Source organism: Felis catus, chromosome D4 (assembly GCF_018350175.1).
Source record: "Felis catus isolate Fca126 chromosome D4, F.catus_Fca126_mat1.0, whole genome shotgun sequence".
Lineage (NCBI taxonomy): Eukaryota > Metazoa > Chordata > Mammalia > Carnivora > Felidae > Felis > Felis catus.
In genome coordinates, this window is record NC_058380.1 from 74130502 (window position 1) to 74157720 (window position 27219).

The window sequence follows — 27219 nt, forward strand, 5'->3', positions numbered from 1 at the left end:
CCAATGATCCCCATTACTCACAAGGGTAAACTGAGGCTCCCCCGTGAGGTGGAGTGATATATCCGGTGTCCTTGCTGCCAACTAAGGGAGACCCTGGACTATAATTGAGGCATATTTCTTTCAGACTAACCTCCGTTGGCGGCTTAAGGCCCTTTGTGGCTGCCTACAGTGTAATCCCTAGACTCAGAAGCATTGTCAGCTTGGGGTCTGGGCTTCCCTCTGCTGGTGGTTGATGGAGAAGGGACTGTGGAAGAGGTTAGAACTTGACAGGTGGCTGGAAGGGGGCCAGGAGCACTCAGTGGTGCCCAGAAAGGGCACATCTGTGACCCTGGAGTTGACGTGCATGTTCATGGGCAACTTACCTGTTGTAGTGTATGGATCTGGACACTCTGAGGCTAAGTGAGGTATATAAAGGGAAGCAAGATCCAGGTCCTGTCTCAAGAACTAGAGGGAAATCTCACCCTCAGACGTAGACCTCCTTGTGGCCAACAGCCCCTCTGTGCCCTGAGGTCTCACACCCGACACCTGGATCTGGGCAAAGGAGTAACACGTGATGCTTCTGGCTTCAGGACAAGGACCTGATGTCTGTGAGGGTTGGGCTGGCATCTGGATCTGCTCCTCAAGCTAGGTGACCTTGGGCAAGGAGACCAATCCATCCATCCATTCATCCATCCATCCATCCATCCATCCATCCAGTGAATATTAAGTATATACTGTGGGCCAGGCACTGTAGTTAGTGCTGAGCAGTGAGCAAGACAAAGTTCCCGTTTTCATGGGCAGACAGACAGACAACGATTGAACAAGAGAATGAACAATGAAAGAATGAATGTCAGATGGTGCCTAGTGTTAAGACAGAGTAGGGTAGGGAGATGGGGGTACAGACTATTAGATAATTTGATCTAGGAATCCTTACTTCCTGAGAAACCTGAATGGCTACCTGAATGGGAACCCTGTGGCTACCTGGGGAAGAGCTTTCCAGTTTTACAGAACAGTAGGTGCAAAGGCCCTGGGGCATTGTTGGCTCAAAGCCTCTGCACTGCAGTTTTCCCAGGTGAGAAATAGGGAAAATAGCTTCTAGCTCATGAGGTCTTTATGCTATGCTCCTCACATAGTGAATGCTCCGTCAGTAGTGGCAGCCATTGTTCCTGTTTGGAGTTTCATGGGTGGCTGAGGCTCTCCGCGCTGTGTCCCTTTGAGCCAATGGCTTTACCTCTCTGGGCCTGTTTTCCCAGAGTTTAAGTTGCAGGGTAGGGCCAGTTTACTTACTTCGATTATGTCAGCTGGGCCCTGTCCCATCGCCCAGGCCTGCCTCCAGAGCCATCCATGAGGAGTTTGCTCAGATTCTCTCCCGGGAGCCTGACAGAGGACCAGGCATTGCCACTTCCTAGATACGGAGCTCAAAGCTCAGGGGGTGAATGATGTGGCCAAGGTCTGGGGCTTTGGAGAGTCATTGCTGGGCTGGGATGCGGCAACCAGAGCCTTCCCCTCTTGCCCCAAGTGTTGCTATCGAGCGAATGGATTCTGGAGTCCCCTGAGCATAGAGGAGGCAAGACCCTTGAAAACCCGGGCATGCTGTGGCTTCTTCTCCACCCCGCCCACCCTACGACGACAGGGACCGCCAGCAGGGCCATGCCTCAGCTGCCCCTTCCACCTCCCCCTTTTTCCTCCTTCTAGTGGCCCCTTCTCCCTGCCACGTACCTGTTTGCTCCTTGGAGCTGAAAGCCGGGCCGCGCGTGGCCGAGAAGGCGGCACCGGGTCTGAGGTGCTCAGTGCCGTTTTCCTACGTGCGTGTGAGACAAGGCCGCTCATTCATTTCTCGGTCAACAAAACTTTATTGGACACCTACCATGCGCCAGGCGCTGGCGACAGAACATATAGTGAGAATGGTCCCCGCAAAAGCAACATTTTTTGAGGCCCTTTTACTTGCATGGTAGCTGAACTACACAGGATTCTCCCACCGATTCTTTGAGGTTAGATGGACTACACCCATTTTCCAGACTCGGAAACCAAGACTCAGTCAAAGCCGTTTGCTCAGAGACCCTCTGAGGCCTCGAGCTCCCGTAACAGACAACTCATTTCTTCTTCCTTGCTCCTCACCTTTCGCTTCCTAGGATTCTGCCCCGTCCTTCATGATGGGGGTGTTTCCTTGCACGGCAGTGTTGGGCATGGGTGGGAGGGACCCCCCCCCCTTCCTTCAGCAAAATAGTGCTATGGCCACACAGTCCCCCTGAGGGCCGTGAAAGGCCCCTTGGTCCTGGTCCAGCCACCATGACCGGCAAATCAGATCCGCATCAGATCTGACTGGGTACGTATGCAATAGGACTTCATGTCACAGAGTCCCTCGGGCTTTGTCTCTGCTCGTGCCGGGCCTCTGAGTCTGCCATGCCCTCGGCCCATATGCTCCTTAAGTGGTCTTTAGGGCCATCCCCCTGTGCTCCTGAGCCCTTGATCTGGCTGGTGGGCTGGGGGTCGGGGGAACTCCTTCTGCAAATTTCCTCCTGTCAAAGCTTTGGGCCGAGCGATTCCTCGGTATTTATTAGCAAGAGGAAATGTCGGGAGAATGAGCCGAAGTCCCTCATGCCAGATCGCAGCTGGCCTCATTTCTGGCAGGGCCGGTGATGATTTTGCTGCAGTTCATCTCTCTCCAGCAAGCAGAACAGCAGGCTTCATGCACACGGCCTCCTCGGCATCAGGTCAGGAAGGAGGGTGCGTGGCAATCTTTTGCTGATGGGGGCCGAGAAAGAGACAGTAGAGGTCAGAGCAGACCGGAGCCACAGGCACCTTAGTGATGAGCTGGCCCAACCTCTTTGTCAGACAGACATCGCTCAGAGAGGCCAGTGAGTTGCCCGAAGTCACACAGCAAGGTGAGTGGCAGAGTCAGGATTCAACCCCAGGACCCTTGCTTGCTCTTCACCTCATACTTCTCTCTGTGCTCACATCTTTAACTCCAGAGGAAAGCTTAGTCTAAAGCTCTCGTCTCCTCACCTCTGCTAGAATGAAAAATGTGTTGTGGTTTTTCTGAGGAGGGGTCCGGATATTAAGATGTTACAAACTCGGCTGGAGCTGAAGGGGTTTCTCCTGGGCTGTCCCGTCTGGCACAGGGACCTTCGCAGCTGGGACAAGGGTCTCTCACAGGAATTAGGAAGACACTGCAAGTGAGTCCTCTTGTCGGGCAGGCGCTCTGAATTCACCGTCAAGCCTGCTGGAGCGCCTGGCAAGGCCGGCCGCTGTTCATAGCGTGCCTCGTGGCCTCTGGCCGGGCCTGCAAGCCTGGTCGTATGTAGTGAGTCAGGCCGGCAGACCCCCAAGCTTACAGCTGGAAAGGCCCAAGCCTGGTTCCATCTCCTTGGCGTGTGGCTCAGGGACAACTGGGACTTGCCCAAGGCCACACGCCCATCGGGGGTGGGAAGGGCTTCTCCTGGGGTGAACTTTGGCTTCAGGGTCTTCTCAGTTCTCAGACTGTGGGGAGCAGGGAGCAAAGTGACTGAGGACTCATGTTTCCAGCGGGGGAAACTGAGGCCAAAACAGATGAAAGTTTTTAGCTGCGGTGGTGCTATGAGCTGGGGGGGTGGGGGGGTGGGTGGTCCCCAGGGTCCCATACTTGAGCTAGGGCCCCCTGGGGCTGTTGATGACCCTGGAATCCTGGCGAGACCTTGACTCCCTTATCCCCTCCTTTGTTCCCTGGGGTGACCCTTCCTGGATGGGTTCCCTAGCGGATTCCAAAAGGGCAGGGTGAAAACATGCTCAGCATCGTGACCTCAAGGGGTCTAAGTCAGCACCCTTGAGGTGCACACGTGTTCTAGAAAAGACTACAGGCTGCTCAAAGTGTGGCAGGAAGGATGCAGGTTAGGCTCATACAGGAATTTCCCGACTGTGAAGAATCTCCACGTTGTAAAGAGGTCCCCGAGATCCTTCTGTGGGCTCTTGCGAGAGGTTATTCTGTATTCCCACTGTTGATGCAAACCCTAACTGCACGTGCTGGTGCAGTAGAGGTACGGGGACTGCATGACAGCATCTCAGCTCTTCAGGCCGGCTACGCCAGGTGAGTTGACAGAACTGACCATTCTGTAGGTCAGGGAGCTGAGCCTTCGAGACATTAGCAGGACTTCGGATCCTGGAGGCTTCAGGCTTCCCTCTGCCCCTACAGCCCACCTTCTGGAGCAGACAGTTGGGCTAGACAGTGCCTGGAGACAGGGGAGTGGCTGAGGTGGCCCTCAGAGGCCTCCTGAGACCTTGGCATCCTGCCGCGGAGGTGGTGACAAGGACCACAGCCCCTTTGTTCGCATCTATTCCTCCGACTTGCTGTAGCTAAGACAGAATTTGGAGTCTCATCCCGGAGCCTGATTCTGTCTCCTCCTGGGCCTTGTTCTGCTCAAAGTACAAGGCGTCCAGTTCCCCGGGGGCCCCGACCTGGGGAAGTGGAGACACCACGTGGCTGGGGCCCCGGCAGGGCGCCGAGCTCATTCCTTGGGCCTCGGGCCAGGCTGCTGCAGCCAGCAGCTCAGGCCTGCGGAGGAAGGTCCCACTGCCGGCGGGCCGGGACTGCGTGCACTCCATGCACAAGGAGGCGCGGCCAGACAGAGGAAAGCAGAGGGGGAGGGAGGTGGGGCCACACGTCCAGCTTGGCGGCCGCCTCTCTGAGATCCAGAGGGGCCGGGCCCTGGGGCAAGTGCCAGAAATGGGGCATGTCTCCAGTAGTGGAGGGGTGAGGCGGGCTCGAGGGTGATGCGCCCTCGGGCACGCTCTGGGCCTTAGTCTCCCAGTGGTGCAGTGAGGTGTGAAGGTCAAGAACGGCTAGGCTCTTTCCATCTTGGATTTGTTGAAGCACCTCTAAAGCTCCCATCTTTCTTTTCTGACCATCATGCTCTTCGTTGCCTGTCTCAATGGGTGGCTGGAGTTTGCTCTTACTGCCACCGTTATGACCCTGCTGTCATCCCCCACTGGCTGTCCTCGGGCTGCTTTTTGGCTGCAGAAGTGCCTCACTTCGGGAGTTTGACCTTTCTGATGGTCTCTCCCTTGCTTATACTCCAGAGCTGTGCCACGGCCAGCAAGGGTCACCCTCCAGGAGACACCTCAGCTTCTCCTGTTTATCATCCCCATTGTACAGCAGAGAAAACTGAGGCTTGGGGAGACCTGTGGGTGGTGGCGCCAAGACTGGCATCCGACTGCTCTGCTTCCAAAGCCTCACGGGGGAGGCTGGCCCGGCAACTCGGTCCAAGGGGAGTTGTCGAGCCAGCCTCAAGTGGCCCCTAAATGCAGACCCGGGAGATTGACCCCTGCCTGGTGGCTGCTGGGTGTGAATATATTGGGCATTATAGCCACGATGTGTGCCCAGGGGATGCTGTCGATGTCCCCAGGCTGGGTGGCATTCCTGTGTATAGGGGGAGAGGCTCCTTCCTTTCGGGCTTCGTCTAGGGGTTGGGACAAGTGTGCTTAGAGATCGCATCCTCGCAGTCTAAGCAGGACAGTGGGTCAAGTGAGGGTCTGCCCAAGGTCACACAGCCAGCCTGGACGCAAGCCAGTGCTAGTCTCCAGACCCTGGGCTTGGCAAGCAGAGCATGAACTTCCCGAGGCTGCCTGTCATGGGCCGTGTGGAGTCAGCCAGGGACCTGGCTGGACAGCATTGCCCTTGTCCCCTGACGGACGGTCCTCCTCTCCTGCCAGGCCCCTAACCTCTGCCTCCAGAGGTGGAGGGAGAAACTCAACGCCTCCTGAAGGCTCCTCTTACCACAGCCCACTCAGCCGATGTCTCCTCTTCCAGGAGAGGAGAGGGATCTCCCTTACAGCATAACAAAGACGGGCTGGATTGAGGTGAGGGTAGAATTTGCCAGGGGGACCCCAAGGAGAGGAATCTTAGGTAGGATCAGATGTACCCCCACAAAGCCTTGACCTGGACGTGGGCCCGTAGACACGCACACAACCCCACCACTCTGTGAAACCAGCTGAACACACATTCGAGCACCTTCTGTGCGTCGTGATCTGCCCGTGGCCAACTCCTACAAATGTAACATGACGGAGTTCAGAGAGGGGGGACCTGGGCTCCGTTGTGCCACAAACTTGCTTTCCTTTTCTGCTTTGCCTTCGCCACTTCCTCTCTGAGCCTGTTTCCCCATCTGTGAAATGGGACTGGTAACCTTTTCCTCAAGGGCAGATGTCAAAGGCAGAGGAAGTCTTGCATGTGAGGTGACTGGCTGGGCTGCAATCTCATGATTATATCCCCGTGTCCTCCTTTGGGTGTCTGAAGGAAGCCGCACCTCCTGCAGGATGAATGCCAACTCTCACCCTTCTGGTCCAAGAGGGCTCCCTGACAGAGGAGGGATCTGAGGGGGCATAGGACAGCTGGACAGGGCAAGGACAAAGAGGTGGATACACACGCATTTCAAGGTCTCTTTGCTTGGCCAGGACAGACGTTGTCATTGGGTTTGGGGTTTGTCCTCAGGTTTAATCTACTCACTGGATTCCCTCAGTTGTGTTAGAAGCCAGACACAGATTACCCTCTGTGAGGAATCTTCACTGAACAGCTCAGGCATCCATTTGGTCAGAAAAAAAAAAACATGTGCTGTGTTTTTTATTAAATTTCCCTGGAAAAACAATGATTTGAATTCAAGCAGGGGAGAAGAACAGGTTTCCCTAAATTCCAAGCTTGAGGACTTTCTTTTCCTTTTGAAGTAAAATGGAATTACGCACACCCCCCCACCCCCACCCCCGGGTCCCTAGAGGTGTCCCCACAGCTGATGTTTTTCCAGCTGCCTGTATCCCCAGAGAGTACGGAGTGGGGTCAGGGATGGGATGAGTGGGCCACTCATGCCTGGGCCAGGTGGCTTGGCCTCTCTCGGGGCTGCTAAAACTCACCTTTGGCAGGAGGGCTGACACTCACCAACAGTGTGACCTTGTGTGACTTTGCCACTTAGCCTTCCGGAACCTCAGTTTCTTTATCTGTAAAATGGGGAAAGGATGGCTTTCGAAGAGCCTGCCACAACCACAGAAGGTCTGAGCTGGAAAATGCCGAGGAGGCCTTCCCTTCCTTCACTAGAGGGGAAAGTGAGGCTCACAGGGGCAATGGATGTTCTTGAAACTCTCAGCAAGGCCTGTAGGTTCAGGCCTAGACTCAGCTTCCTGACCTCCGTTCTTGTCTCTCCTTCCTCATCGGTCCAGGTTTCAGATTTGGTCGGGGCCGGGGTGGGGGGGGGGCGGGGAGGGAGTGCATTTTCATGCTGCAGAAACACGTAGTAGCTTCTTCCCAGGCTCTAAGTAGATAAGAAAGTTCCCTAGCCCTGGGCCCCTCCCCATTAGCCAGTCTTTGGGTTCTTCACGTGGGGGTGTTCGTTGAAGGCACAGGGTGGCCGGAGACCCCACTGCCTGCCCAGATCCCAGAATCAATGGGTGAGAGGCTTCATGGACGCATCCTCGTGTGCCCCCAGGGGTTTGGATGAAAGCCTCTCCCCACAGGTAGAAACACTGATCTGCAGATGTTTGCTCTCTCTCCTGCCTTCAGGGGTTTCCTGGAGACTTTGGGGAAAGAGGCCCTCCTGGACTGGATGGAAACCCTGTAAGTATTTCAAGTCTTTGGGAACAGGAAAGAGATTCCAGAGCAAACGCACAGCAGGTTTGAAGAATCCAAGCTTTAGGGTCAGACGGACTGGGTCGAATCCCAGCCCTGCCGCCTCCGTACCCCAGGCTCCTGTGCACTGTGGGTGCCCTGTGCCCCGCCCCCAGGAAAGCCCTCCAGGTCACGGGAGCCCCTGGTCCCAGATCCCCGGACCGTGCCCATCCCCAAGGACTTAGGAAAGTTCATGGGTCACTCCCCACTGGGGAAGCCAGGGTTACTGCCATGTTAGAAAGCATCCAAAATGTTTATGGGACAGCAGCGGCCTGGGGGAGCAGATGGTTTGCAGGCCCTGTATGGAGAGAAGAGCCAAGCTCTAAAGAAATCTCCAACGTAGGCATGTTTATAGAGTTTGTAAATAATCGGAGGCCCTCGAGGAGCTAGGTCAGCCTGCCCTGAGTTGCTGAACCCGCCTTTCCCTTCCCATCCCAGGCGCAGGCTCAGGCGGGAGAGGAGGCTCGTTCTCTGCCTGGGGGAGCAGACCAAGTCCAAAGCTCTTTGGAACACCTGCCACGTTCCCCCATCTCTCTTTGGGGCTTCCCACCTAAACAGCTGTGCCCAGCTGTGCTTTCTGTAGAGGTGGCTGCTGGATCCACCATCGGTCCCTGATCACGTACTAATTTCAATTCCACAAATGCTCCCTGAGGCTGACCCAGCCGGGGCTAACCCCTGACTCCCCACCGGGTGCTAAAGCCCTGGTCTCAGAGGGACTCGTTTGAATCCTGCTTCACCACTTGCCAGCCACAGAAGCCTGGATGCATCGGTTCATCTCTCTGAATCTCAGTTTCCCTCCCTGTAAATCTGGGGATCAGATGCCAGCGTCCGAGGGCTACTGTCAGATTGAAATGACAGAGCGCGGGAAGGTGGATGGCCCACAGTAAGAGTTCCCTGGATGGAGCGGTTGTAAGCAGTAGGTGACAGCGGGCACATCGCCTGCCCTGGCAGAGCTTACGGCTGTCTATCCGGTCCATCATACCAGGCAGAGCAAGATGGGCAGGGTCAAGGGTCCCAGGTGCTGTGGAGGAGGGAAGACTCCTGGGGAGGTGACATGGGATTGGGATGAGGAAAGAGGTGAGGAGACATTCCACATGGAGGAAAGCTCACCAGCAAAGGCACAGAGGTGAGATATCAGAGCCTCTGCTTCAGTATATAAGTTATTGGATCAGGCGTTATAATCTGCGATGCCATCCTGGAAGCCTCCCTGGGGAGGGACAGTGGTGTTTTTACACTCCTGGCCTGGGGGAGCAGAAAGAGGACCTGATGCGTGGTCCTGGCTTTGGCCATCCGGTTGTTGAGTGACCTTGGACAAGTCACTTCCCTTCCCTGGGCCTCGGTTCCCCCATTGTAAAGCCAAGGCTGCTTGTCCCCTCCCCTTCTTGGTGGCTGTAGTGATGACCTCCCGTCTGGGCACAGTTGAAGTGAGACAAACACCCTGGAGGATGCTGGCAATTCTCATTGATAATCAGCATCTCTAGAACCTCCCCCCACCCCACCCTTTGTTTTAAAGCTTATTTCTTTTGAGAGAGAGAGTGGGGGAGGGGTGGAGACAGAGGATCTCAAGCAGTCTCTCTGCTGTCAGCATGGAGCCCGATGTGGGGCTTGAACTCACAAACCCTGAGATCATGACCTGAGCCCCAAACCAAGAATTGGACGCTTAGCCAACTGAGCCACCCAGGTGCCCTAGGACCTCTTATTTTTATTCATATCTCTGCGTCTTGAACTTGAGCCTAACCCATCTACCTGTCTTTTCTGGGCAATTGAAGGTCCATTTTTAGAGATGAGGAAACAAACTCGCCCCTGCCACACACAGCCACATCCCCTGGCCCCTAAGCAAGAGCCCTCTGCAGCATCTCGGAGGCCGGGGGAGCAGGCACTGGAGAGTCTCCTTCCGGTGGTGGCGGCCTTCTCTAAGGGCCCCGCACCCCCTGGTTGAGAGAGACAGAGAGGCCGGCCTGGTAGCTCTCAGCTTGGAGCCCTCACCACTTGACCTTGCACTTGACCTTGGGCGCGTCCCATAGCTCCTGAGACTCAGTTTCGCCCGCTATAAAGGGCAGGTGAAATGAGATCTGGACCAGGCACCCAGCACATCTTCATTGCCGCGGTCAGGATTCCACCTCTTCTTTCGCACTTACAAGTGGAAAATACTGGATTTGGAAATCCGACCTCCTCGTTTTACAGATGTGGAAAGCGGATGGCAGAAGGGGAAAGGGTCTTGTCCAAACTTCAGGCCAGGCTCCGAGAGTCACTAATTAGGCACAAGGAATGGTCAGCTCCAAGGGATCCATCCCACTAGGTGCCCACAGGGGGATGGTGTGGCGGGAGTGGCCTGGGGAGGGCGACAGGGCAACTAACCACTTTGGTCTCTTTCTATTTGCAGGGAGAGCTGGGCCTGCCAGGGCCCCGAGGAGTCCCCGGCCTCATTGTAAGTACACAGATGCCGGGTGGGTGGGGGCAAGAGGCAGGGTGTGGGGAGCAAGCGACAAGTCCCAATGAAAAGGTCCCTCTCTCATCAAACCCCAGGAGGAGCTGGGGGAGCAGGACATATCAGTCTGGCCAGGGGGCTGAGGGAGGAGAGCCCTGCTGTGTGTCCTCAGGTGGATCACCTACCTTCTCTGAGCCCCTTTCTTCATTAGTTAAATGAAGATAGGTGCTTGGAGCATGAGAGTGCTGATGGACTTTCACACCCGCTGCCTGTCCCTCGCTCTGCAAGGAGGTCTAGGCAGGTGAGAGCATGCTCATTCGCAGGTGAGATGCTTCCGGTCTGGAGGAAGGAAGTGGCTGGCAGAGGGGCTGAGGCTCTGGGCCATGTTGGGCGGTCTTCCTCATCCTTTTCTTCACAGCACGGACTTTGGAGCCAGAGCACCTGAGCTCAAGTCACGGCTCTGCCACATCCTGACTGTGTGACCTGGGAGATATTACTTACCTTCCTTGAGCCTTAGTTCCTCATCTGTAGAATGGGGATGATGATTGAGGATCGAGTACTCTGGGGGTGGTCGTGAGGACGGAATGAGGCATTACGTGTACAGTCCTTGGCACAGGGTCTAGCATTTCGTAAGTGTGCAACTAGAGAAAAATATTGTTCTGTTAATCATTGCTGTTACCTCCTGAAATGCCTGGGATGGAGAGAGGCCTGAGGACAGGGACATGGGAGGCAGCCTGACCTCTGACTCCATTCAGGTCGGGGTAAACCTTGTGGAGTGGTTCTATTAGCCCAAACCAGGGCCTCCTGCGGGGCCCTCGGAGGGTGACCTTGACCTTGGGTCTGGCTACAAGGGCCAGTGAGAGATCCCAGAAATGACTCTAGGAGCTTTCCCCATGGTCTCTTGCCCCCTTTGCTCTGTCCTCTGGGTCATCCCTCATGGAATTTGAGTCTGGGGGGCCATGAAGGGACATAAGTCGGCTGCTCCCTGGTTTGGCAAATGGGCTGCCGGCTTTGGCTACTCCAGCAACTATGCCAAGAAATTCTGTTCAGAGGGAGGCTGGAGGAGGCCGTGGGGGAGTTCAGGGGCCCCATTGTTCAGGGGAGGCCGGTCCTGGCAAGAAGGCCCGGAGGTCCCCCTCCCCACCCCCCCCCGCCCCCGGTGGCAATGTGCTCCTGCTCAGGTGGCTGAGAGCAGAACCCAGGTAGGGTAGCGGTGGGGGCAGAGGGTCCAATTAACCAGTGTTGGCATCCTAGCCTCCCCTCACCCTGCTTCTGTGGTCTTCAGCTGCGGCCTCGCTCACCTGAGCCTCAGAGACCCCCTTCATAAGATGAGCTCATGGTGCCCACTCTTGTTAGGACCACAGATCTGCACGGTCCGGTGCAGTCGGTGGCTAAGACAGCCGTTCCTGGAACCGGGTCGCCTGGGTTCAGATCCTAGCTTTACCACTTGTCTAGTTCGGATCCTGAGCGAGGTTCTTAAGCTCTTAACCTGTCTCAGTTTCTTCACTTAGAAATGGGGATAATATTAGCATCTAACTTCGAGTTTCTGTTGTGAAGATTTAAAGAAACCAGTACATATAAAGTGCTTAGCACGTAGTAAGTACTCAAGAAGTGCTAGCGATAATGATGATTATCATTTCACACACCCATGTGCATTACGGGTGGTCACAGCCCTCTGGATTGCTGCATGGGACGATATTTTGATGTCACATTGGAGCTTAGTGGGAGAGGGGGGCTGTGATTGGTTGAGCGATCGATGAGTGACGTCTCCTTGGTCCGGATAGCAAAGCGTCCACACGAGTCGTGCATTTGTCATCCCTGTCAAATGTCCATCCAGCAGGACTTGGCTGAGCGTCTTCTTTGGCACAAGGCACTGACCTAGATGCTTTGGGAAAGAAATCTCTGCGATGAGAGTTAGAGAGGACCCCCAAAGTCTTGTAGCCCAGTCTCCTCTAAGCTCACAGGAGCGCCCTCTGGAGCATCCTGGTCCCGTAGTCGTTAAACTCCCAATCTGAACAGCCTGGTGTTGGACACGCTTTCCTGTGGGAGCCCAGGCCAAATCTCCAGCGTTCTAGCAGTGTGTGGTGTTCCTGCGAATGGAGCCCCACTCATTCCCCTCCCCTGGGAGAGGCTCTTTGAGACGAAAAGATGGTTGCGATCGGTTCTTGCCGAGGCTCCTTCTTCGGGCTAAATGCTCTCAGTTCCCAAAGCTCTTTGGACGGGATGTTTACATATCCTGGCTTCCATCACTGGCACGCCTTCCTGTTTGTCATTGTCCTGGTGTCCACTAGTTGGGCCCCGAAAGGGGCAAGGATACCATTTGGCCAAATGAATGCGGACTCTGGAGACTCAGACCATGCCCGGACTTATTACAAAGCTCTTTCCCACCTATGCTCCCCTTTGCTTTCGACGGTGAGGGTTGCCAGACAAGATGCAACATGCCTGGTGAAATTGGAATTTCAGATGCAGTATTTAGAACACATTTATACTAAAATGTCATTTGGTGTTTATCTGACATTTGAATTTAGCTGGGCAGTCTGTATTTTCGTTTGCTCCATCTGGCAACCCTATTCACGGTATGTCTTTGGAGAACCCCATTTGGCAGATGGGAAAGCTGAGGCCTCTGGTCAAGCTCTTTCACAAGCCAGGGGAAGATGGAAGCATGCCCGTAAGGCAAAAGGTGTGTCTTCCAAATCCTCCTCCAGGGCGTTCCTCCCCTGGGCTTGTTCCTACATTCCTCAGGCCACGCCCCACCGCAGGCCACGCCCCCACCGCAGGCCACGCCCCACCTCTGGACGCCCCTTTCCCAATTGTTCTTCAAGGTTCCCTCTTGCCCTGTGTCTTTCTCTGCCACTTTCAGCCTCGCTCCCTCTGTTTGAAAACTCCCTCTGCTGCCAAGGTGGTGATCCCTTCCTCCTTGCGGTGGGGGGAGGAGGGGGCGTCCACAGGCATGGACCTGACCCTGCTGAGTCACCACTGCTCCCGAACTAGTGCCCTCTCTCACCCAAGGATTCCCTCTCACCCTGGATTTTTGGGAACAGCATCTTCTGTGCCCTGGGGCGGGGGGGAGTAGTCGGGAGAGGGGGGCGGAATAATAGCCTCCCCAAAGAGTTGGAGAGGAAAGGAATTTTCTAACCAGGAGTTAGAAAGGGGAAGAGGGACCATGAGTCACCTATGGTTTTCCAGAGGATGTGGGTTTTTCGCTGAGCGAATGGGATTCCACATATTGATAATCATTTTAGTGGCGATTCAGGTTTATTCAATGTCTTCTGTCTGGTCAGCTAAAGCAATTCGCATGCAGACTGAAACCAAAACTTCCCCCTGTCCTCTTCCCCTCCCCCCTGCCACCGGGTCCTTGCAGGAGGGAGGCAGGGCGTGAGGAGACAGGCTGACACTTATGGAGCATCTGTCTCTTCTGTGTGCTTGACACGCATCAGGCCGGGGAAGCCTCGAGGGACTTGAGGTGGGTGTCAGCAGCCTGGTCACCCAAACAGGGAGGCTGGGGCCTGAGGTCACCAGCTAGGACTTGCAACCCAGGTCTGTGTGACCCGGATCCCAATAGGTTGCCGGTTGCCCCACTGCAGTCTCTGAGGTGAGGCTGCCTCAGAACAGCCCCCTTTGAGTAACTGAAACCGTTTGGCCGGCCCTCAAGAAAAGTGTGCCTGGTTCCAGAATCTGCCCAACAAAGAAGATTTCTGTCTTTTTTATTCTGAGCGACAGACAGGGAATTTTGGCGCCTCATTTAATGAGACCCAAAGAATATGCAGTCTGGCCAAAACCCAGCATGCGGGCTAGAGTGGACGGGCCCACCGTATCCTGTCACTAAATGAGCATCTAGCTTTGTTTCCTTGTTATAAAGCGAGATCGGGAGCCTCACTAGTGGACACGTACCAAACCCTTGTGTGCCAGGCCTTGTGCTAAGGATTTAACGATCACAGCAAGCCTCTGAAGGCAGGAAGTGGGATTACCATTGTCCACTTCAGGGGACCGAGGCACAGAGAGGCTGAGACACCGGCTCAGGGTCACACAGCCGAAAGCTGGACGTGGGCCTGTGTCCTAGCTCGCTGAGCGTTACACACTCAGTTCTGTGTGACTTCTGTGCTGAATGGAGACAGCAGGAGTGTAAGCGTGCGGACTGGGCAGTCCCGGGGGCTGCTCTGTGTGAGAGATGGTGCTTATTAAGACCACACAGGAGTCAGGATTGGCCACAGCCCCCAGATCGCTGTCCCCAAGCTACTGACCCCTATCAGAGTTTCTAAAAAGAGGCCTTGTTACCTTCCAAGGCAGTTCCAGGACCAGGGAGGCAAGCTTTTCCCCTAGAGGTTTGTCGGTGAGAGCGTGATTAGGGTTCTTTTTCACCTAGTCCTTAACCCACTTTGAGTGAGCACCTCCTCTGAGGCAGGGGGCAGGCGATGGCCAGAGAGGCGCACACATGAATGGTCACCAGTGTGGCAAGGGCTCTGAGACCTGACACCAGGGGCCTGACCTGGCCCGTGGGGTTGGGGAAGTGGTGCTTCAGCCGAAGGATGAATGCACGTTAACAACGTGAGCACAGGACAGAAGATTCTGGGTACGGGAACCAGTGGCCAAGGGTGCTGGAAACACCCCACGTTTTCTTTCAGGCGGCTCTGGCAACCCCCCCACCTGGCCAGCTGCGGGCATGTACTCATGCCTACTTTAAAAAAAATTTTTTTTTAGCGTTTATTTATTTTTGAGAGAGAGAGACAGAATGCAAGCGGGAGAGAGGCAGAGAAAGAGGGAGACACAGAATCCGAAGCTGGCTCCGGGCTCTGAGCTGTCAGCCCAGAGCCCGACGCAGGGCCCGGACCCATGAACCGTGAGATCGTGACCTGAGCCCAAGTCGGATGCCTAACTGACTGAACCACCCAGGCGCCCCTGCCTATTTTTGAATCAAGTGTGTCCTCATTCCTCGTCACTGAATGACATCAACGAGGAAAGGCATCCTAGGGTCCTTTATTGGAGTAAACAGAGTCAGTCCAGGGCTCGTGAGCACTGAACGTGGGGCCAGACAGACAGACCTGGATTCTGGTCCTGCCCCTGTCCCCTGCTTGTTGCTTCGTTTCGGGTGAGTGATTTCACCTCTCTCTAAGCCTCGGCTTTCTCATTTGTAAAATGGAACGGGCCCAACGGGGTCACCGTGAGCTGCCAGCCTGGGCCCGGCAGCGAGTCCCAGCCCGGGGCCCGGCACAGGCTCCCGCCAACAGCATCTGACGGGACCTTGAAGTCTCGAGTGTGGCATCTGGGGCACAGGAGGAGTGCTGTGAATGGTTGCGGACGTGGATGGTTGTGTTTTGATGGAAGCCAGCGAGATGAAGGGCGAACGCGTAGGGCGCCGTCTGGGAGCTCAGGCAAAAGTGGGAAGAGGACCCAAACTCAGGGCATTACCCATTGTTCTTTCTCATGAGGATACGACAGGGGTGTCTGGTGCAAACCAATGCTCTGTGGGCTGGCCTAGGGAGAAAGTGGCCTGGAATTTTCTTTGCTCCTCTCCCAAGGGCTCGTAGAGCCCAGCATTGGGGTCCGGCCAACATGGGAACGGCCTGCCCTAAGCAAGGCACCCCCTTCTCCCCGTATGCCCTGCAGCCAGAGTCCCTTTTCCACGGATCCCTTGCCCCTTCGGGTTGGGCGCCTGTGCAAGTCCCTGCCCCCCCACCACACACAGGCCTTTTTGCAGGGGCCTGCAGAGGCCCGGCGTGTGGTGCTGCTGTGGCTCCCCGGGGCCCCACGCAGGTGTCAGTCAGGCTCGTATTGCATTCAGTCCCCACCCAAGCCACCTTCAGGCCTGCAGCGAGAAGAAGGGGCCTGTGTTCCTGGAGCCGCCGGCTGGTCCCCTGCCCACAGTCCGGGCCCCAGTTGGAGCCAACTACGCGAGCAGAGCCGATTCTGTTTATTTGTGCACCATGGGGAACTCTAGGCGGCCACCCCTGCTCCCTTCATCCAGGAAAAGACAGGGAGAGAAGCGGCTGCCAGCACGGCCTGGGGGAAGTGCTCTGCTCTGAAGGCCTGGCTTTTCCGCGGACCCCAGCCTCTCCCCTGAGCCAGCGATCCTGGCCTTTTAGCTCCCTGCTCTCCCTCCTCTCCCAAGATGACTTCAGAACTCTCTAGAAGCTCTGGAGACGGACTGCCGGGTGTGAATCCCAGCTCTACCCAGCGCTAACCTTGCAGAGGAAACCTTAGTTTCCCCATCTGTAAAATGGGGATGGTCGTAGGGTGGATCTTCAAGGGCTGGTGTGAGGAGTCCTTGGGTGGAGGCCTAGCAGTCGGGGTTGTTCGTATTAGTATCGTCACCCGTGAAACTGAGACCTCCCTTCCTTCACGAGACGGTATCGCTTGACCGAGCTGAAAGCACAATTTCTTGGCAGAGGCTCAGGTAGAAGGTTTGGTTTGACCTGCTCAGGTGGGGATCCTGAGGTCCAGAGAGGGCCAGTGTTTTGCTCAAGGTCACATAGCCAGCCCCTGGCAGGCCATGGCCAGACTCCAGCCTCTGCCTCAGCGGATCTAAACCGGTGCAAGGGTTGGGGGGGTGGGGGGGCTCCGCTGTGCCTCAGCGGACCACACCATTCTCTGTGAACTCTGCAGGTTCCCTTGTCTCTGTCCTCAGGGTGTTCCAACTGCCCAGCCCTCCGGCCCTTCTGCGGGAGTCGGGCAAGAATGTGACAGACACATCTCCGGGAAGTCCCCACAGGAAGCCTGGGGCAGCTTTTGTTCGCTCTGGTGCTCGAGAGCACTCATGAGGGGCCTTCAAGGAGCCTGATGCGGGGATGGGGGAAAGCAAGGCCCAGAGAGGTCAAGCACCTTGTGCGAGCTTGCACAGCAGATGGAAAAGGGAGAGGAGAGCCGTTTCAGGGGCTCCCTTTTCTCTGGGTGTGAGCTGCATGTTATGGCCGTGGCTGGAGGCACTCACGACAGGGGTGGGCAGGTGACAACGTGTGAGGGAAAGAGGGTGGGCCTGTTCTGAGGAAATCCAGCCACGCCTTCACTGTAAACCATGGTTTCTCACCTCAACACTTACGGGCAGTTGGGGCCAGAGCATTCTTTGCTGTGGGGCCTTCACCCACTGGATGCCAACAGAGCCTTTTCAATTGTGTCAACCCAAAACGCCTCCAGACTGTGCCAGGCACTTTGTACACGGAAGTCAGTTCTTCCTGAAACATTGTACTGACCCCTGTTTTTGATGGGGAAACTGAGGCACAGAGAGGCTGACCACCCAGAATCACGCAATGATGAGCCAGTGGCAGAGGAGAGAGGAGACCGGGTGGTCTGACTGAGCCAGTGGGGTTGTGTCCTCAGAAGCACAGCCCGAGGGACCTTGGGAATCATCTGTCCCAGGCCAGCCCCTGGGAGCCTCCTCTCACGATGCCCTCTTCTCTTTCTCTTTCTCTTGTCAGGGCGACATGGGAGCACTGGGTCCGACTGGCTATCCAGGACCCAAGGGCCTGAAGGTGAACAAGAGCCATCCGTCAATCCGGGTCTCGTCCCAGCCAGGCACCCCGTGACCCATTTCAGCCCAGAAGGGAGCGTGCCTGGGCACGGGGTTGGGGGAGGGGAGGAAGGGGGCCCCGACGGGGTGGAGGCTGCAGGTCAGGAGCTCAGTGCTTCCCAGACCTGAGAGCCAGTCAGCGTGTGTATGTCGTTAATGGCTCACGCATTTCTCGGACACCAATCCTTGAGCTGAGCAGGAGTCTCATGTGGTTCCAGACCTCAGGGCACTGAAAGTCCAATGGGGGCATCACCAGGGGCAAAGACATTATACTGGCAGGCCAGTGAACTTAGTCCGTCCCTCAGTGGGATGGGCGTGCAGGAAAGAGATGGGCCAAAGTGGCTAGGGCCTCCTTCCGGGGACGATCCCGTTTGGCCCACATGCATGTGACAATGCTCGAGGAACCCGTCTCCCCGCATTTAGCAGCCTTGTCCCCTGGATTTGTCCAGAGTGCCGTGGTTCACGAGTCACATGCCCCTTCTCGTGCTCCTCCCATCCACACCATTGGCCTTTGCGCTGAGGGTCACTGTCCCCTTTCACAGATGAGAAAACTGAGTGTTGGGTGGGGCATCTAGCACTGGGTAGAGGCAGCAAGGGGGGAGGCGGTGGGGGGATGTCCATCCGGGTCAAAGGCAGGGCTCTTCCTGGGCTTTGAGCCCCACCCCTCACAGCTGGACTGGTCTTTGTCTTCCAGGGACTGATGGGGAACATGGGGGAGCCTGGACTGAAAGGTGATAAGGTGATCTGAATACTCCCTTGTTGCACTGTGTTTTATCTGCATGCCAACTCCCCCCACCCCCTCGCTGCGGCTGGCTTCTTACCAGGTCCACCCCCCCCCCCCTGCACTCCTGCCTCCCCTCTGGCTCCCCTAAATCTGTGCTCCCCAGCTTCTTCCTTGTAACTCAGGTGGAGCTCAGGCAGGTGGTTTGGGGCATGGAGACCCTGGAAGGGGGCGTGGGGGCTGTGAAGGCATAGGTCGGGGTCAGGTAAGGAGGGTCTCTGAATTAGGACAGCAAAGCTGAGGCCAGCATCTGGGCTTGGAGGCCAAAGCCAGGGAAGGCAGACGGTGGGGTGGAGCGTGGAGGGGGAGTATTATTGCTGAGATGACAGGCCCCAGGGCAGGTATGGTGTGAGGTCCAGAGGCCTCTCCCAGCCACAGGAGGAAATGAACCCACATAAACCACCCCAGTTAGAACCGGGCACCCGACCCCAGAGAGCACGGGGTTTCAAAGTACAGCAGAAAAGCGGGGGCGGGCCTCTGAGCCCCTGACCCGCTTTCTTCCCAGTTGCCATGGGGAGGCCACTCCTGCCACATGTCCTCCCCGCACAGTCCTGCTGCCAAACTCACCCTGTGCCAGACCACGGTTGGAGGCGGGTAGGTGGGACCCCGGGGCCCAGGCACGCGGCATCTGAGGCACAGAGACAAGGAGCACTTGGGGCAGTGTCTCATGCACTCTGCCCTCCGGCCGTCCTCCTGCCCTGTCCTCTCAGCCTTTCAGCAAAACAGGCACCCCAAAGGGGGTGTGGGAGGGCTTTCGGGCCCTATCCAAGCTTCCACAAGTGTGAGTAGATGACAGCCGCTCCCGTGGCCGGGCTCCCTCTGCACCTGTCTTCAGATAACGCCACTCCCCGTACACCTGAGAGGCAGCAGCAGAAGTCCGTGCTGGGCCGTCTGCCTGCTCTGCGGGGATGGACCCCCGGCTTCCGAGCCTCGGTGAGTTAGGAAGCCTGCCTGAGCACACGCAGCTCGTAGTAACGTCAGGATTCGAACCCAGGCACGTGCCTCCAGAGACCTCACCACGAAGCAGAACTGAGGGCAGAAGGGGAGAGCTGATGAGGCCCTTGGAGGTCATCTCCTCCAGCTCCTCCGAGTCTGTGCTGGGCAAACAGCCCCAGAGAATTAGAAGAGATGCAGTAAAGGAAACTCAGCCCTGGGACTTAGAAAATGCAAAGCTCTGGGCGGAAATGGACACACCCAGACTGTCCTACCCACCCCAGCCCTAGGTAGCCAGGGGGTGCAGTGCTCACCCCAGGCCTCTCTCCATCTGTCTCCACCTCTTCCATCCCCTGCAGTCCCACCCAAGCCCCTGGCTGTAGTCCCGTCCCCCACCCGACCTCAGCTCCACCTCTGCCCTGCTGGCTGCTAAGCCCCCTCTTCTGTGACCTTCCCCTTGAGATGGAGGGGCTTTCTGTTGGAGGCAGGGGCTTCCCCACGGCTACCTGTTTACTCTGGGGTTTGAGACACCAGTACTCCGGAAATGTTGAAGTCATGGATAAGGGAGAAAGGAGGCAGGGGGAGCGAGGGTGTAAGCACTGAGCTTTTTATAGGCCCTTCTGCAGACCTGGCCTCCAGCTCACTGTTCCTCCAGGAACATGGAAATAAACGTGTTACATGGAACTCGGCTGGCTTGCTGACTGCTGGTGCCTGGGACATTTCAGGATGTGAAAGCTCTGGAAAAAAAAAAAAAAAAAGGAAAGAAAAGAAGTGGAAGAAATTGTTTTCCTGCCCATAGTTTAAAAAAAAAAATTAAATACGACTTTGGGGTTGACAAAAAGAAAAAAGAGCTCTCTTTGTTGCCCCTTTAGCTGGGGAGGGATTTTAATGTGGCTGAGAGAGAGGTTCCGATCAGCCCCCTTCCCCCACCCCCCAGGGATGACGGGGCCATCCCTTCATGCTCCCTGGTCATGCTGCCTAGAATCCCAGATTTTCCATGACCCGGCCTGGCCTCGGTCCCACTTACAACCACTTGGCTCTGTCTTCCTGCGTGGAGGCACGTTCTGGAACCAAGACTCCCGCTCCAGCCCCAGCTTTCTCCGAATCCATTGTCCTGGTTTCTTAGGTGTCTTTTTAAACTTTTTTTTTTTTTAAACCCCTCTGCTCCTCTTTTAGATATTAAAACAAAACAAAACAAAACAACACAACAAAACAAAACAAAACAAAAAACAAAAAAAAAAACTTCCTTGGCTTTCAAACCTCTGGGATATTTTACAGGGTTTTCCAAACTGGAAAAACCAAAGTAAGTGGTTTTTTTAAAGATCTTTCTTTCTTTCTTTCTTTCTTTCTTTCTTTCTTTCTTTCTTTCTTCTTTCTTTCTTTCTTTCCTTCTTTCTTTTTTTTTTCTTTTTTTTTTTTTTAATTTTGTTTTACCGAGGAAGTTTTTCTGCCAGTTTGTGGCCTTAGCTGCATGATGTGGATTCTCCACATCCTCCTGGGTTTTCTCCCCATTCTCCCAACTGTTCCTGGGGCTGGGAATGTTCTCTGAGCCCTGGGGCCAGGGTATTGCTGGGAATGTCCCACGTGGAAGGCTGGAAATGATAAGGACTGCGTGATGTGACTCCCGCGGGAAGAAGAAACATCTTCCGATGTGGTTCTCCGACCGTTCGTTTAACAGGATGTGGCTGCAAATAGGGAGGGACCAGAAGAGACCACTGTCACCGAGCCTGCGCCCTATGTCACCTTAGGAAAGAAATGCCAGAACTAACTCGAGACCCGTTTACTCGCTGTTGGCACATAGTCTCAGCAAGACTATGTTTCTCGTGCTATAGCTCATTAAAAGCAACTAATCAGACGCGGGCCTAAGCTGATGGCTGGCATCGAGGCTCGCACAGAAGGGAGAGTGACGGCTCCCAGCCTGGTGGTGAAAAATATCAAGCGATAGATGCAGACACTTAGAAACCCCAGTGATGGGGGGTGGGGCACTATACAGGCTACACTTGCCCCTGTGTGACATCAGCTGAGGAAGGACTTGATGGATCAAGAAACCATTCCTCTGATCTGTAAGTGCCGCCTCTGGAAAGGCCAGGCAGCTGAGCTTGTTAGCGGAGTTGTCAGCCACCTGAGCAACCCCAGGCAGACGTGCAGACAGGTCGACGTGGTGCCCCCCAGGCCCTGGCTCTCCCGGGGGGGCCTCTGCCCTTTACGTTGACAAGGCTGCCGCTGGTGAGATCCACTTTGGGGACAGCCTCGGCAAAGCCGTACCTTGCCAGTGGGTCCGGAAGCGGGGAGGCGCCCGGAACCCCGCACGGTCTCCGTCGTAACGTTCTTTGCTGGTGTATATTTAGGGTGAACAAGGGGTTCCCGGTGTGTCAGGAGATACCGGATTCCAAGGAGACAAGGTAATTGCGGCACATTCTCCCCCTGCCCCCTGCCCTGCTCTTCTCTGGTCCTGGCTTTCTTCTCGGGGTCCCTGATGGGCCAGGATCCCCCTGCAACATGGCTTCCTTTCCCATAATCGTGCCTTCTCCAGCCTCAGTACCCCCATCACCATCTCTTCCCTGGACTTTACAACAGCCTCCTGACTTATTTCCAGGCCCCCAGCTTCCTCCCTCCCAGTCTGTCTTGCTCACAAACCACCCATGGCTCCCTACTGCTCCCTGAGTGATGTCCTGACTCCCCAGCACCCGGGACCCTAGTGAGCAAGTTTCTCAGACCCATTCCTGCCCCTTGCTCTTAACATCCCTGTGCTCCACGGAAGTGCCCTCTGCACCGCCCCCCCCCCCCCCCGCCACGGTTTTGCACACACGGCTGCCTTGCCTGGCACCCCTCCACTCAGCCTCTGCATGGCCCAACCTACCCATCATTTAGAACCCCGCTCAGATACCATTTATTCCACCTGCTCGGATGGTGGCCATTTCCCTCTCTGCATGTCCCGAGCAGCCTATCCGTTACCTGTGCAGCACTTGGTAGATGGGGACTTGTGCTCACCCCCCTGCCAGACAGCAGGCTCCCTCAGGACACTGCCCCAGACCGCCCTGGTGTAGCTGAGCTCAGAGTCCTGCACAGAACATTTAGGACACGTTTGAGTAAGTGAGTAACTGGCCTTACTGACTGATGGATGAACCGGGGCAGCCTGCCGAGGCCGGCTCCTCTTTGCCTGTGTCCGGCACCATGTGGCCACATCTGGCCCTCACCCAGCCAGTCAACGAGGCCCAGATGTTGGCCAGCTCTCCCTCTTCCTCTTCCCTCCCTCCTGGCCGGCCTGTCCTGACCCAGCCTCGGTGTCTCCGGATTTCGAGCCATCCGGGCCTCGCCGCTTCCCCTGCCGGGCCCCCGTCTGCAGAGTTCCTCACGCATAAGGGCACTGACAGTGCTTTTGCTTGGAGCCCTGGGGTCCCGGGTGCCAGGACAGTTTGGTGAGGAATAGGAGCTACTGTTTCTCCTTTGTGTCCCCGAGGCCCAGCCCCCAGGGGTGCCCAGCTGGAGCTTACAAGCAGGGAAAGTGAGGGGGGAGCTCGTCTCCCCCAAAGGTTGGTGTTCTCTGGGCCTCAGCTGGGCAAGGATGACTGAGCAGCTGTTCACCTGGCCGTTTCTGTTCCTTACTAACCCCAGCTTGCTCTTGGCCTTTTCCAGGGGAGCCAGGGGTTGCCAGGGTTCCCAGGCGCACGGGGGAAGCCAGGGCCTCTGGTAAGTACCTTTTGTTCTGACACCCCCAAACCTCACCCTCTCCAAACAGCCATGAAATATGGCCAGGGGCAGTCACATCCTGGACCTCGTTTCCTCCTGCAGCAGCTCTGGGAGACAAGCAGAGCAAGACAGCAATGAGATTCACCCATTTTACAGATGAGGACGCTGAAGCCCAGAGAGGCAGGAACTCACCCAGCATCGTACATAGGCCGCAGTCAATGTCGAGTTCTGGGGGAGAATCAGAATCTGGGGCTCCCAAGCCTTGAAAACAGTAGTAGCATGAATATCAGCAGTGGGTGTCATGTGTTTGTTGAATGTTACTATGTATCAGACCCTTCCCATACAATAGTTCTTTAAAGAGTGCCCGCCATCACCCCAAAGGCTACAGAATTATTATCCCTCCCATCTTCCAGATGGGGAAACTGAGGTTCTGCAAGATGAAGTGTCTTGCCCAGGGTCCCATGTCTGTAAGTGTAGGAGGCGGGGCTTCAACACTAGCTCCTATCAGTCTAGGCAGATTTCATTCATATGCTCCTGACCTTTTCCAACTACCCACAGCCTGGGGGGTAACACAAGGGATCGTGGCAAGTGGGCCCTCACTTACCCCTGCGTCCCCCGCCATCTCTTCTCTTCCACAGGGCAAAGTTGGAGACAAGGGATCCCTTGGGTTTCCTGGGCCTCCTGGCCCCGAGGTATGTGATGCCATATTGCTGTGTCTGGCTACAACTGGGACTGAGTGTTGTCCTTGGGAAACTGAGATACGGAAATCAGGGGGTGGGTGGAGCTAACCTGAGGACACACAGCAAACGGGAGATGGGGGCTGAGAATAGAAGTTCTGAGATCAGAGATCTTTCCTTTTCTGACTCTGTGCCCCTGGCAGCTCTCACTGGCAGTGGGACGGAAGCTGGCCTCAGAGACTCTGCCTAGCTCTGTGGCCACCTTTAGAGTTTCCAGAAAAAACATCAGGAAAGCCCTCTGAACTCGGTCCTGCACCCTTAACAGGAGCTCCTGCATTCTCGAGCCTGAGCCCTGGAACCCTTCCAACCACCCACACTCCCCCTGGAAAAGGTTCAAGGCTCAGCACTTCCAGGAATGGGGAGCAAGAAGCAATGATAAAATTCTGGGGTTTGAGTGGAGAATGAGAAATCATGAAGGATCATCTAGCAATTAATATAACTTGCCTTAGGTAGGTAGAGCCCCGAGAGGTTCTGGCACATGTGAGAATCCACACCAGTCCGCTAACCGTCTATCAGCTAGCGCCCACATGTCACGTATGACAGGCTGAGGCATATCATGGCTGAGCTTTTCCACTGGCCCCTCCGACTGGGACCATCTCTGGAGAATGGGGTGCTCTGTGCCAGGGCTGCTGTCTGTCCGGGGTCCTCAGCACCCAGGTCCTCCAGGGAGTCTAGGGGGCAACCCCAGCCAGCCCCCCCCCCCGCCATGTATACACACACACACACACACACACACACACACACTCCCTGGCCTCCGACCTTGCTCGTTCACAAGATCTCAGAGGCAAAACTCTCTGTCTGCCGAGCTCCCCAGACCCTTCCAAAGATCACTCCTGGTATCGCCCAGATAGATGAGGGATGGTTTCCTGAAAGTTCTGACTTCCCACTGTGTTGACTTTGGCTGTGACACAGTCCCAGCTCTAGACGAATGGAGTTGGCCTGTCCTCCGTGGCCTCGATTCCTTCCCCTGGCCACTGAGGAAGAAGACTGTGCTAGCGGTCTGGCTTTGCCAGCAGGCTGGCCGCTGGGGGTGGGGCGCATGTCGCCTCATGTGCTTTGGGCACCTCCTCATGCCAGCAGGCTGCATAGTGTCTTTGGGATAAGAGCACGCTGAATTGCCACCACAACCATGTGAGGGAGGTATTACCCGCCACCATGTCCCAGATAAGGAAACTGAGTCACTGGGTAGTGGAGTGACTTCCTCAGGGTCACTGCTACTTGTAGCCAGTAAGGTCTGCTTTGGTTCTCTCCTGGGTCCCCGGGCAGATCCGGGGTCCGCCTCTCCCATCTTTGGGTCCTGTTTGGATTGGCTAACTCGGTGTCCAGAAGATGGCTCTGCACAGCTGGAGACAGAAGCTGATGAACGTGTCAGCGCCTTCCTGGGTCTCTGCTCCTTCTGAGACCATGGGCAGGAGGGGGGGCGGTGCCCTTTGACTCTGCAGCCCTCGCTGAATTCGCTTGTTCACTCCTCAGTGTGTCTGATCTGTGTGAGTGCCAGAATTTGACCAGCATCCTGACATCCGGGTTCTCCCTAGAGATAGGCCCACTCCAGGCAGGACACGGGACCCCAAATCCTTTTAGATACGGATTTTTATTGAGTGCTTAGCGGGTGGCCAGGCACTGAAGTAAGTGCTTTGTGCTATCCACTTCAAGCCTCAGAATGGCCCTGTAAGGTGATGTAGTCACCACTTTACAGATGAGCAAGCCAAGGCCCAGAGGTGCTCAGGAACCAGCCGGGGATCACACAGTCAGTCGGTGGCAAAACAAGTTTTTGAGGCTCTCAGTTTATTATTTTTTTTTAATTTTTTTTTTTAACGTTTATTTACTTTTGAGACAGAGAGAGACAGAGCATGAACGGGGGAGGATCAGAGAGAGAGAGGGAGACGCAGAATGTGAAGCAGGCTCCAGGCTCTGAGCTGTCAGCACAGAGCCCAACGCGGGGCTTGAACTCATGAGCCATGAGATCATGACCTGAGCCGAAGCCGGACACTTAACCGACTGAGCCACCCAGGCGCCCCGAGGCTCTCAGTTTAAAGAAAAAGATGTGGTGCTTTGACTTCCTGTGACCAAAAGGTCAGAGAAGAACAACAACAACAACAAAAAAAAAACACTTATGAAGACAATATGGGAGGAGGCATTTTGATCCCAGGGATTTATACAAGAAGCTTTTGGTTTCTAGTTGTCAGGAAACTTAGGGGGTAGTTGGGGCTGCCCTAAAAGTGAATGCGGTGCTAGGATGAATTAGCAGAGGTATTACACTGAAAACAAGGAAGGGGATTTCCCATGCTGGCCTCTGCTGGTCTATTCATACCCAGAGAAGCATCGGCATCCTAGTGATTGCCAACAATGGAAGCTGACCACTTGGAGGTGGCAAGACTGAGGGGCCCAGGGCCCCTGACTAGAAACCATCGAGGGAGCAGCAAAGGGTAGGCCTGTGGGGAGGGAATAACTGGTCTCCGAATTGTGCGAAGACCAGTGTGGGGAGAAGAACTCCCTTGTGCTTTGTGGGGTCCTAAGGGGCAGTATGACGTTGTCAAGGGGAAAAGGAGGGGGTTCTGCTCCATATCAGGAAGAAGCCTCCATTGCACGGTGATCCATTCATTGGGAACCGGCTTGGTCTGGGAGCAGTGAGCCCTCATTGGTGACAGGGAGCAGAGCCCAACACAGCTGGCCAGGACGGAGGGGAGATTTCAGCTTCGGATAGGAGGAGATGAGCTTATTTAGATCAGCATTTCCCAGTCCCTTCAAAGTCGCCGCAAACCCAGAACATAATCGTGTCTGCAGGATCACCGCGAAGGATGACGTTTGTCAGAGCTGAGGGTGGCTAGCTAAGGCACTCTGGCTGCCGCGGGCCCAGGACTTGGGAAATTCTGGCTCAGACAACCTTGTGGGCTCTGGGAGCTTTTTCCAGTGCTAAGTATTCTCTTGCATTGTCTTATTTAATTTTCTCAGCAACTATCTGAGATGTATGGGCTGTTCCCGAGATACCTGTGGGAGAAGAGAGGACCGCAGGGTCAAGGTGGTTAACTGAGCTGCCCAGGGTCACATCCCATGCAGGAAGGGATGGAGACCCGGGTCAGTGTCCCTCCAAGACCTATACTCTTAGCACTTCCCTTCACCTATGGGTGACCCCTGCTCTCTGTTTGCCCTCAGGGGTTCCCCGGAGACATCGGCCCCCCTGGGGACAACGGCCCAGAAGGCATGAAGGTGAGTCCCTGCCTAGGGCAGCCCCAGTCTCTGCGGAAACCCCAGGCCTCCAGGGCTGGCTCCCTGGCTTGGAATCGTTGGGGGGGGTCTCACCAGCCTCTGCTGGATGTGGGGGTGTCGCCTCTGAGACAGCTTTTTGTTCCCTTCTCACCAGGGTAAGCCTGGAGCTCGAGGCCTGCCGGGACCCCGTGGGCAGCTGGGGCCCGAGGTGAGACTGTCTGCCCCCTGCCCCCTGCCCGTCCCCTGCAGCCCTGCCTGCTCCATCCTGGGTCCTGGAGGCCTCAACCAGGGCAAAACCCTGGGCTGCCCCAGACTTGCCCTCTAGCTCATCCTTTCCAGTCC

At 55.8% G+C, this 27219-nt stretch overlaps 1 protein-coding gene across 6 annotated transcripts in view; it reads left to right on the forward strand.

The window, feature by feature from the left end:
* Positions 1-27219, forward strand: part of COL27A1 (collagen type XXVII alpha 1 chain) — a 140816-nt gene that overhangs the window by 51183 nt on the left and 62414 nt on the right. For all 6 annotated transcript variants that reach the window (XM_045042847.1, XM_045042848.1, XM_045042849.1 and 3 more), the window contains 9 exons: positions 7496-7549; positions 9984-10028; positions 17438-17491; positions 18224-18268; positions 21592-21645; positions 22880-22933; positions 23572-23625; positions 26824-26877; positions 27032-27085. In XM_045042847.1, the coding sequence (XP_044898782.1) occupies positions 7496-7549; positions 9984-10028; positions 17438-17491; positions 18224-18268; positions 21592-21645; positions 22880-22933; positions 23572-23625; positions 26824-26877; positions 27032-27085 (468 nt within the window). The remainder of the gene's footprint in view (positions 1-7495; positions 7550-9983; positions 10029-17437; positions 17492-18223; positions 18269-21591; positions 21646-22879; positions 22934-23571; positions 23626-26823; positions 26878-27031; positions 27086-27219) is intronic.